Below are 14,468 nucleotides of genomic sequence, written 5' to 3' on the forward strand. Positions count from 1 at the left end.
CTTCTGCAAGGTCCGTCGCAGGCGGTGCGCTTCTGTCGTGCGGTCCGTCGCAGTTTATGCTATAACTGGGTGTTATTCACTGAGTGATTGGGTTTTCCCTCTTATTTGTCTGTTAGTCTCTCAGTCTTTCTGGCACAGTAAGCCAGTATGGTCCTTTTGGCTTTGTTGATATGCATGGCTTTCACTGGTAGGCGATGAGAACCCGAGTGAGTTTTTAGCATGTGGCTCCTAATTACTTAGCTTCACAAAGCATCTATAGTGTCATGGGTAGGAGGTCTGCTGAAGCTTAAATTCAAATAATAAAAACCACTTGCGCTTTAACTCCAGTACTCACCTTACACTCAACTGGTAAAAATTAATAATCTGAAGATTTAAACTTGAACATTAAAATGGATTTACTTTTACCATTTTAACCCTGCGATTTTATTGCCTGCCATAAAAATTGGGCTTCCTAGGTGGCACTAGTGGTAAAGAACCGGCTTGCCAATGCAGGGGACATAAGAGACATAGGTTTGGTCCCTGGGTTATGAAGATCCCCTGGAGGAGGGCATGGCAACTCACTCCAGTATTCTTGCCTGGAGAATCCCATGGACAGAGGAGCCTGGTGGGCTATAGTCCAGACAGTCGCAAAGAGTTGGACACGACTGAAGCAACTTTGCTTGTAGGCATAAGAGAAGCAAAGAATAGGCAGCATCAGTGCCAAGGATGAAAAAGGGGGTGGGAATAAAAATTGCTAAACATTCTAAAAGCTGGTATGTGTCTTCTCTCCAGGATCACCTGTAGGATGGCAGGAGGTGAAGCTCAACTTTCTTTTCCCCCAAACCTAGCAGTGTTAAGCAAGAGCTCAGTAAAAGTCATTGCTACCACTACCCTGATTCCCAGTCCTGCTGCCGGGAGAACCATCTCCACTTCTGCTTTTGCTTCTGTGGTTATATAGCCATATGGCTGGTGAGCTCGTGGGGCCCTTCTCAGGATTGGAGGAGTGAGCACACTTTTACGTTGTAGTCTCTTTTCAGCCACCCTCTAGACAAAGGGCCTGACAGACAGAAGATGCAGAGGCACTCGGGATGGAGGATAGAGGGAAAAGTTCATAAGTTTCTAGGAAAAACACTCCCAGACTGCAAATGGTGCTATGATTATTATGAATTTGAATTCATAATTCTTTGTTGAATTTTTAAAAGTATTTATATGCATGTGATGCTTTCTATTTTTGTCCAGTGTTTGGTTTCCCTCCTCAAGGTATAGTTGCCCTGAGCATCATGATGCTGTAGGAAAAGGTGTGAATTTGAGTCCATCTAAACACACAATTTGATCGATAATTAAGCAAACATTTATTTACCTCATGAACTTGACTTGAGCAAATCTCTTGGACCGAGCTTCAGTTTCATCATCTGTGAATTTAGGATAATGTAATCATCTCTATCTTAGTTTTTTATGAGGATGAAAAGAGGAAGTCAGTGTAAAGTGATATGTAAGTGGCTGGGACACTTACATATCACTCTCCACTAATAAAGATTAAATGGGGTCTTATTATGTAGCTGGGACAAATTTTTCTTCTGAATTTTCTGTAGCACTTTGTGCTAAATGGCAAATTTAGCTTGGTTTGGAGGCGAGAGCTATGGTCTGGCTGAAAGTAAGTACCAGACATGAAGTGAAAAGACCTGGGAGCAAAGCCACACTCCACCCTGCTTTGCTAGTTATGTGCCCCAAGTTAAATTACTGAAAAAAAAAAATCCTAAAGCTATGTAGCTCCAAGGTCACTCACTGTGAGAATTAAGTTGAGAAAGATCTAGGGAGGCACCTGGCATGTTTGGCTGGTGTTTAGAAAGCATTTCTTCAGGGAAGGGAAAGGTAAGGGTGAGTCAGAATGGTCCTGATAGGCAGCCTTGCAGAGAGGAAAAAGCATGTCCTGCAATCGCCCTAATACCGTTTTCTCAGATGTAAATTGGGACTAATAATAGTTAGTGATAGTCACTCAGTCATGTCTGACTCTTTGAGACCACATGGACTGTAGCCTGCCAGGCTCCTCTGTCCATGGAATTCTCCAGGCAAGAACACTGGAGTGGATTGCCATTTCCTTCTCCAGGGCATCTTCCTGACCCAGGGATTGAACCCAGGTCTCCTACATTGCAGGCAGAAACTTTACCTTCTGAGACACCAGGAAAGCCCATGTATTCCCTTAATTATCTCTTAGGAGCACTCTAAGAACTAAAAGGTATTCCATTTCTCATTATTTCCATTTAACCAGAAGAGGATTAAGGGCTCAAAACTTTCCTCACCTCACAGAGCTCAGTTATGCCTAAGATAATTCTCCTCATTTTTGTTTGTTATTTTAGTTTGTCATTGGCTGTGCTGGGTCTCGTTGCTGCGCGAGGGCTTTCTCTAGTTGCCCCTCTGCGGTGAGTGGGCGGCTACTCTAGCTGTGCATGGGCTTCTCTTGTTGGAGGGCACAGGCTCACTTTCCCCGAGGCATGTGGGATCTTACTTCCCAGATCAGGGATTGAACCCGTGTCCCTCGCATCGGCAGCTGAACTCTCAACTGCTGGATCACCAGGGAAGTCCGCAGTTCTCATTCTTAAAGACAGTCTTAAGCCATGTCTTGTTCTATGTTGACTGACGATCATACCCAGGATGCTCTTTTGAGAAAATGAAGGCAGTTCACTGTAAAACTTTCCTGCCTCTGTTCAGGCTGCCTTTTGGGTAATGGAACACAGTAAGAATTATTGAACATGGGAGAGGCAAGAGAAGAGGGGCACTTGGGGGAAATGGGATGATGATGTAGGAGCAAGAGGGACACAGATGCTAGCAAATGTGAAAGAAGAAGGCCAGCTTCCCCAGACCCCAGTCCTGTCCTTTCTGTTGAAACCTTTGTGAAGTTCCCCTGGTGCCAACCAAAAAGCACCAGAGAAAGCACCAGGTGGCGGGAAGAACCCCAGACTATGATTCAGTTTATCTGTCTCTGCGTTGAGCTTGAACTTGGTCTACGTGCTGCACCTGTATGTCCTCGGGGGAATTCCCAAGAATAGTTTCTGAGACCATTTCTGAAGCCCAGTAACATTCCTGGGTTATAGAGTTAGTAAGTTGCAGAACCAGGTTTTGAACCCAAGTACAGTTGCCCGCAAATCCTCATCCTCAGATTTTGCATCCAAGGATTCAACTGATGGGTGGATAGAAAGTTATCTGGAAAAATTAAAAATGCCAAAAGATCTAAAAAGCCAACTTGAATTTGCTGCACACTGGTCACTATTTAATGGCATTTAATTGTCTTTATAACTATTTTCATAATGCTTGTATTGAATTAGGTATGATAAGTAATCTAGAGATGATTTAGGGTACAGGGCAAGAAGTGTGTAGGTTATCTGCAAACACTGTGCCGTTGTATATAAGGAACTTGAGCATCCTTGGGGTTTGGTATTTAGGTTGGTTGTGGAACCGACCCTGTGAGACCAAGTATGATTTTATTATCTGCCATTTTTCAGCTCCAAGCTCGGGTAACCCTGGTGGCTAAAGATGTCTGAGCCGGCAAGTCTACTTGGGGGTGCCATTCAGAAGTGGTTTATGTCATCAGTTTATTTTATTGCCGCTTCTAGAAGTGGGACTGGGGAATAAGCTCTTTTATCCCTGAAAGCTCAGTGAGTAAACAGAGTTGGTTTCTGACAGGCTTTGAATTTGAGGAGAGGGTGAAGACTGGCTTGTAGAATAGTAGCCTCCATGTGAGGGACCAGCAGAGGAACAGCTGTGAGCCATCCCAGGAGGGTGGGTGGGGGAGATCCAGAAGACCCTGGTGTTTCAGAGAGAAAGGGGGTAAGGAAGGAGTGGGACTTCTCAGCTCCTTCCTGTGCTCAGCTGTGTCCCACCCTACTGAGAGGTCAGACAAAACAAGAACAGGAAAAGCTCACGAGATTTACCAGCTGGAATGCAGGTTGCTTCATCAGTGCCTGAAATCACATCCCTCATCTCATTCAGTTTCTGTTTCCAGAGATTTCCCAGGGCTCGTTCTTGGATCATATCCTCAGTTTTTGGGGGGTTTACCCTTTTTAGGGTCGATATGTGTATTTCCTACTCTGTACAGTTCTCCTAAAGTCCCTGATCTCTGAAAGTCACCACTTGATGGTACATTACCATGAAGAGATGTTAGCCATCCAAGCCTTGGATATTTAAATCCATCAGTCTGCAATTACAATGACTATTTTTGCTTTCAGACACATTTCAGCTACATGTGAGAGCTGATATGTTCCTTTGTTTCTGTTTAGTTATATCAGTTTCAGGTGTAAGGTGTACAGCCTTATACTTCGGCATCTGTATACACTACAAATTGATCACCACCTCAAATCTAGTTACCGTCCATCACCAGAGAGGTGACCGCCTTCACTCGTTTCACCCATCCCCCAGCGTCTTTTCCTTCTGGTAACCACTAATCTGATCTCTGTAACTCTGAGTTTGTTTTTGTTTTATTTTGGTTTTTCGTTCGTTTTTGTAGATTCCGCCTATGAATGAAATCAGTCTTTCTCTGTCTGACTTATGTCACTAAGCATAATACCTTCAAGGGTCATCTGTGTTGTTGCAGATGGCAGGATTTCGTTCTTATTTTATGACTGAGTAGTATTCTATGGTGTTCCACAACTTCTTTATCCATTCGTCCATCGATGGATGCTTAAGTTGTTTTTATATCTTGGCTATTGTAAATCCTGGAGAAGGAAATGACAACCCACTCCAATATTCTTGTCTGGGAAATCCCATGGATGGGGAACCTGGGGGGCTACAGTCCTGCAGTCCGTGGACCCACAAAGAATCGAACACGACTGAGCACGCACATGATTACATGATCGTTAATTCAGTTGACCCTTGAACAATATGGGTTCGAACTGCTGTAAGGTTCACTTCTACGTGTTTTTTTTTTTTTTCCAATAAACAATACATATAGTACCGCACAATGTGAGGTTGGTTGAATCCATGGATGCAGAACTTCAGATATGGAGGGCTGACTGTGGGACTTGAGCATCTGTGGGTTTTAGTATCTGAGGCAGATCTTGGAACCAGTTCCCTGCAGATACCAAGGGACAACTTTAATGCTGTAGTGAACATCGGGAGTGCATATATCTTCTTTTCAAATTAGTGTTTTTGTGCACATGTGATAAATACCCAGAAGTGGAATAGCTGGGTCACATGGTAGTTCTAGTCTTAATTTTCTGAGGCATCGACATACTGTTTTCCAAAGTGGTTGCACCAGTTTACAATCCTACCACCTGATGTCTGTTCTTCTGAAACTTTTTAAAACTTGAAATACTCCAGTCATGCATTCCGATGGCTGGAAGGGTGAATGAATAGCTGTCTAATCACCCTGGAGACACAGATGCTTTTGTGAGCTGGTGCTGAGGTAAGGCTGCACGTCTCTGTGGGAATGACAAGTGAATGAGTCTGCTGTTCACTTAATCTGCTGTTCTTTTCTCTCTCCATTTTCTCTCCTAGGAAACAGATGGAAGACTGCTGCGACCCCGCCCATCTCTTTGCTATGACTAAAATGAATTCCCCCATGGGGAAAAGCCTGTGGTACGATGGGGAGTTTTTATACTCATTCACCATTGACAATTCAACTTATTCTCTCTTCCCCCAGGTTAGTAAAGAGTTTACTGCCTTTCAATATAGTTTCTTACATGTCTTGATATCATAGCAAAGGGATCACTGACCTTTTCTTACTAATCAGATCTACTTCATCTTCTTTCTTCTAAAAAAAATTATTTATTTACTTAAGACTATGCTGGGCTTTTGTTGCTTTCTCTTGTTGCACATCACCAGCTCTAGGCATGCAGGCTTCAGCAGTTGTGGCTCACAGGCTTAGCTGCCCTGTGGCATCTTCCTGGACCAGGGATCAAACTTGTGTCCCCTGCCTTAGCAGGTGTATTCTTAACCACTGGACCATCAGAGAAGTCTGTATTCTCTTCTTAATTATAAATTCTCCCCTTTATAACTGTCATTTGTGTGTGTATGTGTGGGAAGAAGTCAAATGGTGTTTTGATACAGGGGCAGCAGTAGGATAGAATAGAATAACAGATTTCCTAGCACTTCTGATTTGAGTCATATGAGACTGAGGGAGGCAAGCAGAGAAGGAGGCGAGGTCAGGGAATTGTGAGGTTGGCTGTGGAATGATCTTGAAGATTTGCAATACTGGAATGTTTTCTTAAGGCTGGTATTGCTCTTGGGGAGTGGACCATATGGGACCATATGGTCAAAAGTTGCTTCTTAGAGCTCGTGAATCTTAACCCTGTGGTTAGATTACTGCTCTGAAGTGGAGGAGTGGTGGTGATGGAGAAAGAGTATCTGACCACTTTTGAAGTGGTCTAAATTAAGCCTTGCTCCCTTAATGTTTTCCTCTGTGGTTTTCCAAGCACTGAAATCAAATGTTTTTATTAAAATAGATCTGTGTAACAATGGACTTTCCCAGTTGCTTAGTGGTAAAGAATCTGCCTGCAATGCAGAAGACGCAGGAGATACAGGTTTGCTACCTGGGTTGGGAAGATCCCCTGGAGGAGGGCATGACAACCCACTCTAGTATTCTTGCCTGGAAAATCCCATGGACAGAGGAGCCTGGTGGGCTACAGTCTATGGGGCTGCAGAGTTAGACACAACTGAGGCAACTTCTTGAGAAACCTATATGCAGGTCAGGAAGCAACAGTTAGAACTGGACATGGAATGACAAACTGGTTCCAAATAGGAAAAGGAGTACGTCAAGGGTGTATATTGTCACCCTGCTATTTAACTTCTATGCAGAGTACATCATGAGAAATGCTGGGCTGGAAGAAGCACAAGCTGGAATCAAGATTGCCAGGAGAAATATCAGTAACCTCAGATATGCAGATGACACCACCCTTATGGCAGAAAGCAAAGAAGAACTAAAGAGCCTCTTGATGAAAATGAAAGAGGAGAGTGAAAAAGTTGGCTTAAAGCTCAACATTCAGAAAACTAAGATCATGGCATCCAGTCCCATCACTTCATGGGAAATAGATGGGAAACAGTGGAAACAGTGTCAGACTTTATTTTTCTGGGCTCCAAAATCACTGCAGATGGTGACTGCAGCCATGAAATTAAAAGACGCTTGCTCCTTGGAAGGAAAGTTATAACCAATCTAGATAGCATATTGAAAAGCAGAGACATTACTTTGCCGACAAAGGTCTGTCTAGTCAAGGCTATGGTTTTTCCTGTGGTCATGTATGGATGTGAGAGTTGGACTGTGAAGAAAGCTGAGCACCGAAGAATTGATGCTTTTGAACTGTGGTGTTGGAGAAGACTCTTGAGAGTCCCTTGGACTGCAAGGAGATCCAGCCAGTCCATTCTGAAGGAGATAAGCCCTGGGATTTCTTTGGAAGGAATGATGCTAAAGCTGAAGCTCCAGTACTTTGGCCACCTCATGCGAAGAGTTGACTCATTAGAAAAGACTCTGATGCTGGGAGGGATTGGGGGCAGGAGGAGAAGGGGACGACAGAGGATGAGATGGCTGGATGGCATCACCAACTCGATGGGCATGAGTTTGAGTGAACTCCAGGAGTTGGTGATGGACAGGGAGGCCTGGCATGCTGCAATTCATGGGGTTGCAAAGAGTCGGACATGACTGAGCGACTGAACTGAACTGAACTGAAGCAACTTAGCACAGCACAGAGCATCTATGTAGCAAGTGAAGGGGAAAGAAAGGCAATCCTTATTTCTAGGGAGCCCTAGAAATCACTAGGTGAATGGTGGAGTAGGAGTCGTAGGTGGCTCCTGAAATTACTTAGAACAAGAAGTTACTGCCATAATCGTGGTTTAGAGATTAGAAAAACACAGTGGCCACTGCCATTAGCAGAAACTGGCCTCAGGAAGTTGTTTCAACTCACCTCCTCCCTCCAGACCTTCCTCCAGTGCATCTAATGGGTAAGATTAATTTGCATCCAGAACACTAGTTGCAGAGAATCCAAGAGGGGCAGTTTTCTTTAAAGCAGAGCAGCTTTAGCAGGAAGCTAGAAAAAGAGTGGAATTGAGGTTGAGTAAGCCAGTCTGCAGTATCTTCTTTGTGCAAAAACTGATACCAACTTGCTATGAAATAAAGATGAGATAAGGAAGCAATCTCCTTTAACAGCTCATCAAATAGAAAAATATTTGAAGAAATCCAAAGTAGAATTTTATAGATGAAGGCTTTCAGTCATACTAACTGACCCTGTGCTAGGAAATAGATTTGAAGAAAAGAAATGATTAAAGAAATACAAACTAACCTCCCATCTTATCTGTAAGTTGCAGCAGTCAGATAGCAGGAAATATTGTCCTTTTCAAGTGCATGCGCATGAATTCTGTGTCTCTCCCTGCCAGCTGGGAGATCAAGGAACCGTCCCTGAATAATAAAGGAAAAGTGCTTTTTTTCTTAGAAAGCATTAAGCCATTTTGTCACTGTGTGTGCGCAGTCATTCCAAAGGCCTGAACCAGTTCAATGGGTGGACTTGAAAAAAAAAAGTTACATATATATTCTTCTGATGAGATTCTGAAATGACTAATTAATTTATAGAAACCCTGGAAAATCAGTTTGCAGCAACACAAAAGGTATGTATCCCTGGGCCCTCTTGTTTCTTAGTGAAAGAGTTCTAGTTTGTTATCAGGAAGCTAAATTGTCAGTTAATTGTTAGGCTTCATTCATGCTCCTGGTGGGAAGAAAGTGGCATGTGCTCATTAGGCAGAAATGCAGGTGAGTGAGCTGGGCTCCATGTTGTCAATTCAGTATAACATCTCTCCTTTCCCTGTATTTCAGCAAAATAATGCTAAATCACTCCTTCTCTAACTGAGATATATAGCTTTATATTACACTTTTAATTATATATTTTAATGTATTTATTTTAATTATGTATTATACATCTCCCCTAAAGGCTCAATATAAGTTAGCCGTCGTTATTATTGGTATTATTCCTTTGCCCATTTTTATCCACTGCTTTTATTGTTGTTGCCGAGATGCAATCCAAGATTATGTGTTTGATGTGGAAAGTAATAGGTCCTGAATCAAGGTTGGAGGGTCCACAGAGGCCCTGTGTATTTTGTAATTACAGTTAGTGGCTTCTTACTTGTACATCTTACAACATCCCACGGCTCTATTATCTGCTGCTGCTGCTGCTGTTTAGTCGCCAGGTCATGTCCGACTCTTTTGCGACCCCATGGACTGTAGCTCACCAGGCTTCTCTGTCCATAGGATTTCCCAGGCAAGAATAGTGGAGTGGCCATTTCCTCCGCCAGGGGGTCTTCTTGATCCAGGGTTCAAACCTGCGTCTTCAGCGTCTCCTGCTTGGCACGCAGATTCTTTACCACTGAGCCACCTGGGAAGCCTGGCTTTAATTTATTCAGTTCCACCTCCTATGCAATTATCTGCATAACTGTCTATCACAGTTTTCTAAAATTCTTTCTTGGCTGATCTCAATACTGTCTTGTGAGGTTTTGTGGGAACTCATGTTTGTGCCTCGTACAGTGCTTTGCGCTCAGTGTAGATGTTCATCTAGCTGCTCACGGTTGCCAAGATCTCCTTGGAAACATCCCACCTGGGCTGGACCACTGCTCTGCCCTGGCTTGAACTACAGGAGACCAAGCAGGATAGTTTGATGTAGTTGTTTCCAAATGGCCCTATCAATGTATTTTGATGAGATACTTCTTGATTATTATTAGGTATGAAGTGGTGCAGTGATAAAGAATCCGCCTGCCGATGCAGGAGCTTCAGGAGATGTGGGTTCAATCCTTAGGTCAAGAAGATCCCCTGGAGTAGGAGCTGGCAACCCACTCCAGTATTCTTGACTGGGAAATTCCATGGACAGAGGAGCCTGGCAGGCTATAGTCCATGGGGTGGCAGAGAGTTGGACACGGCTGAGCGTGCACGCATGCACCGTTTAGACATGAAGGGCTGAATTATAATCTTTATGTGGGTTTTCTAGAATGTATTGTGTGTGTGTGTTTGGAGGGCAAGGTGTGTTTGTAGGTGTTCCCACTTTGAGAATACTTTAGGATCCCTCCATCCCCTGGGTTGGAATCAACTCCTTGCTCTGCCTGTCTCTTTGTAGCCTGCATGGTCCATATTTGTAGATAATGCCGAATAAATACTATTTTGGGGCTTCCCTAGTAGCTCAGCTGGTTAAGAATCCGTCTGCAGTGCAGGAGACCCTGGTTCGATTCCTGAGTCCGGAATATCCACTGAAGAAAGGACAAGCTACCCAGTCCAGAATTCTTGGGCTTCCCTGGTGGCTCAGCTGGTAAAGAACCCACCTGCAATGTGGGAGACCTGGGTTCAATCCCTGATTTGGGAAGATACCCTGGAGAAGGGAATGGCTACCCACTCCAGTACTGTGGTATTCTGGGCTAGAGAATTCCATGGACTATACAGTCCATGGGGGTCGCAAAGAGTTGGACATGACTGAGCTACTTTCACTTTCACTTGGCTTAAAACATATTTTTTCCCAGAAAGAGCATAAATTCCTTTGGAAATGAGTGAGGAAGTAGCAGGAATGTTAGAAACCACACCTGTGCTAATATAATCTGAGAAATATCTTTCTGTGGTGTAATAAAAACATGGTCAGCCTACCGTTCTCTTACATTGTGCTGGATACTCACGTGATATACATCACAAAGTAGATGAGTCATTTTTCCTCAAAATATCCACCCAAGGCCATATGTAAAGAATCACATAATTAATGCACCTCAAACAGACACTCATTTCCAGTTTCTCTGGTTGCCATAGACTTCCACTTGGCCTAGATCCACCATACCCTTGGCCCGTGGGAAACCCAGCAGGACATGTTGAAGCAGTTTTGTCAAAATGACTTTGTTAAAATGAAAATACACATTTTTATTTTCCTTCTGAGTAATGTGCTTAATAGAATCCTCTGAGCTTCTGGACATTCACACAGCAATTTTTTTTTTTTTTCTCTTAACCAAATTTAGATTCAACTGTACAATATATGGCTTTCGGTAATTCAGCTTTTTTACTTACCAGTATGATGGTAGTCATTTTCCAAACACATACCATTTCAACTGAAGGAAACTAAGGAGACTAATGTTTGGTGGGCATAGATCTTTGCCAAGCCAGTGTTGGTTCATGCTGTCGGACTTGTTTTGGCTAAACTTTGAACCTCTTATGATTCCCCATGGCTTTATTATCAAATTTCTCTAATTCTGACATAGGGGCTTAACCAAATAGGTACTTATTTATCTCAAGCAGTAATTCAAAATTAGGTGAGTAGTTTAAGGCTGGGTGGTGGCCACACAGTGCCATCTGGTTCTTAGGCTCCTGCTTGAACAGCCTTAGCTGATGGCCAAGTAACCCAGTTTTGATCCAGGATCCCTGTAGGGTGGAGAGGAAACAAAAGAGGAAAATATGGATAGACTCCTGCTGATGTGCCAGTGATCAGAACTGAGTCTCATGGCTGTGTCTAACCAAAAGAGAGGCTAGGCAATTTTAGTATTTCAGCTCTGGACAGACTCCCTCCATGTGCTGACCTGTGCATGCATGCTAAGCCGTTTCAGGACTCTTTGTGACCCCATGGACTGTAGCCCACTGGGCTTCTCTGTCCATGGGATTCTCCAGGCAAAATCACTGGAGTGGGTTGTCATGCCCTCCTCCAGGGGATCTTCCTGATCCAGGGATCAAACCCATGTCTCTTATGTCTTCTATACTGGCAGGCAGATTCTTTACCACTAGTGCCACCTGAGAAGCCGTGTGTTGACCTGTACTATCTGCCTTAGTTTTTTTCACATGTTAGCTCGCTTTATCCTCATAGCAACCCTGTGTGATGGTTACTGTGGTCTTCATTTCATAGGTGAAACTGAAAACTGAGGCAGGCATGATTCTAGAGATTGCATGATTCTAGAGATTGCATGATTCTAAAGATTGATTCTAACACATGATTCTAGAGATTGCAAGTGGAGGGCTGACGTGTAGAACCTGGCCCATCTGATTTCCAGTGTATTATTGTTTATTCTCTTTTTTTTCTTCTTGAAAAATTATGGGTTCTGGTGATTTATTGTTAATTTATATCAGTTACCTTGAAACCATTTTAAGTTTTTTACTTCCCTTAGATGAATATTCTTAAAAGAAATGAGACATTTCTTTTTGTAGCTATCTGAGAGAAAATAAAAAGCAGAGTACAGACATGCAGGCTCTAGGATCTCCTGCCACACTGTGGTTTCCCTTTGACTTTGAGTGCCTTTATGGCCCACTTAGGAAGGAGAAATAAGACTAGTCCCTTTATTTTGGTTTCTATTAAATGGGTTCTTGAACCCAATTCCAATGTGTGTGACTGGAGACTTCGCCACACCACCAAGCAATTCTCAGACATCAACTGGTGGTCTTACAATTCAGCTCAATTCTGACACTACATACCTGGAATTAGCATCAGATTCCAAGGACTAAGAGATACAGGTTTGATCCCTGAGTCAGGAAGATGCCCTGGAGGAAGGCATGGCAACCCACTCTAGTATTCTTGCCTAGTATTCATGGACACAGGAGCCTGGTGGGCTACAGTTCATGGGGTTACAAAGAGAGGACACAACTGAAGTGACTTAGCACACACACCAAGGACTCAGTCCAATAAGATTGCCCTCCACTTCAGACATCAGTGGCAAGCCCAGGTTATGGCTTGTGCTTTTAACTGGCTGACTATGCATTGGAGGTTCCAGTGACTCCTTCCAACTCAGGCTGCCAGTCGCAAGTCCAGGTCTTATCCTGATTGACTTCTGACTGCTGCTGCTGCTGCTAAGTCGCTTCAGTCGTGTCCGACTCTGTGCGGCCCCATAGACGTCTGACTGACCGTCTATAAATCAGAGGTTCCTATGACCTCCTTCTTGCGTTCTGTGAGTTTGCTTGAACTGCTCACAGAACTCAAGGAATCCGTTTACTTGTTCCATTACCGATTTATTACAAAGGCTATTAGAGGATACAGATCAACAGCCTGATGAAGAGTTACATAGAGCAATGTCCCCGACAAAGGAGCTTCTGTTCTTGGGGCTTTGCTTGGTGGCAAGTGGAAGCACCCTGTTTCCACAACCTGGAAGATCTCTGAACCTCATCCTTGGGGTGTTTTATGATGGTTTTATTATGTCAGCATGATTGACTAGCATATTGGCCATTAGTATTTGATTCAACCGTTAGCCACTCTCCTCTCCCTGGAGATCCAGGGAGTGAGACTGAAACTTCCAATCCTCTGTTCGTGATGAGTTCCCTTGACAACCAGCCCCCATCCTTAGGTGGTTTCCAAAAGTGACCTTCATTAGCATAAACCCAGTTGTGGTGTGAAGGGGCTTGTGATGAATAACAAAACACCCATTTCACCTTTGTGGCTCTGAAGGAGTTTCAGGAACTGGGGAAGGGAAGGGAAGTGAAGTGAAGTCACTCAGTCGTGTCTGACTCTTTGTGACCCTGTGGACTGTAGCCCTCCAGGCTCCTCTGTCCGTGGGATTCTCCAGGCAAGAATACTGGAGTGGGTTGCCATTTCCTTCTCCAGGGGATCTTCCCAACCCAGGTCTCCTGCATTGGAGGCAGATGCTTTATCCTCTGAGCCACCAGGGAAGCCCCCAGGAACTGGTGACAAGAGACCAAATATTATAAAAGATGCTCCCTTCACTCATATTACTCAGGAAATTCCAAGGGTTTGGGGAGCCGTAAGGCAAGAACTGTGGATGAAGACCAAATATCTTTCAGAAACATATCTTGGTCATCTGAATGACCAAATATATTTGTTCCTTATGAATCACATCACATCTGTCATAGAGAAGTCCAGGTTCTCAGAGGGAAGCACTTTATTCTCTGTACATTGCTTCTTTATTATAGGAATCCAGAACACGATTCCACTGCCATTAACTACCTCAGGGCATTTATTCTGTCATCATTGATTGAATGCCAGTGATAGAGAAAAAATATGTAGGGAATGGAATCTAAAGATCTGGGTTTTAGACCTGGCCTTTCTATGATGCTATTTGTCATCTCAGGAAAGTCATTAGTGGTTGTAACTATTTTCAGCCTGAATTTTAGAATTTTCAGCTCGGGATTGGTAATACCTGGTGTTCATACTTCAGTGTTCTTATGAGAAACAAAGTTAAAATGAGAATAGGGATGTAAAAGTACTTTGTAATGAATGCATGATGCAAACATATAATGATGTTACTTTTATTGTCTTTTTAAGCATTTATGGTATGTAAGCATTTCTTAGGAATTTTGGTAATAAAAGAACCGATGGGGAAGTGGAAGCACTAGAAAAGGGGTCAGTTTTCCATGCTGGTGAGTAGTGAGGAGATAAATCTGGTGAGTCTTGGGTTTGGGAAAATAGAAAGAAGTGATGGAGAATGCCTCAGACTCTGGCAGTCAGACATTTGTATCATTATAGTTGGCTAATAATGATGATATGCTGAAATGTGATGTGAGAAATATGCAATGTGAGAAACATTATTAATTTCTAGTGAATTAAGATGCTGTGTCCAAA

At 43.3% G+C, this 14,468-nt stretch overlaps 1 protein-coding gene across 1 annotated transcript in view; it reads left to right on the forward strand.

The window, feature by feature from the left end:
- Nucleotides 1-14,468, forward strand: part of ST8SIA1 (ST8 alpha-N-acetyl-neuraminide alpha-2,8-sialyltransferase 1) — a 179,934-nt gene that overhangs the window by 60,504 nt on the left and 104,962 nt on the right. The window contains exon 2 of the mRNA XM_004006788.5: nt 5,470-5,614. Coding sequence (XP_004006837.2) covers nt 5,470-5,614 — 145 coding nt within the window. The remainder of the gene's footprint in view (nt 1-5,469; nt 5,615-14,468) is intronic.

Source organism: Ovis aries, chromosome 3, assembly GCF_016772045.2.
Source record: "Ovis aries strain OAR_USU_Benz2616 breed Rambouillet chromosome 3, ARS-UI_Ramb_v3.0, whole genome shotgun sequence".
Classification (NCBI taxonomy): domain Eukaryota; kingdom Metazoa; phylum Chordata; class Mammalia; order Artiodactyla; family Bovidae; genus Ovis; species Ovis aries.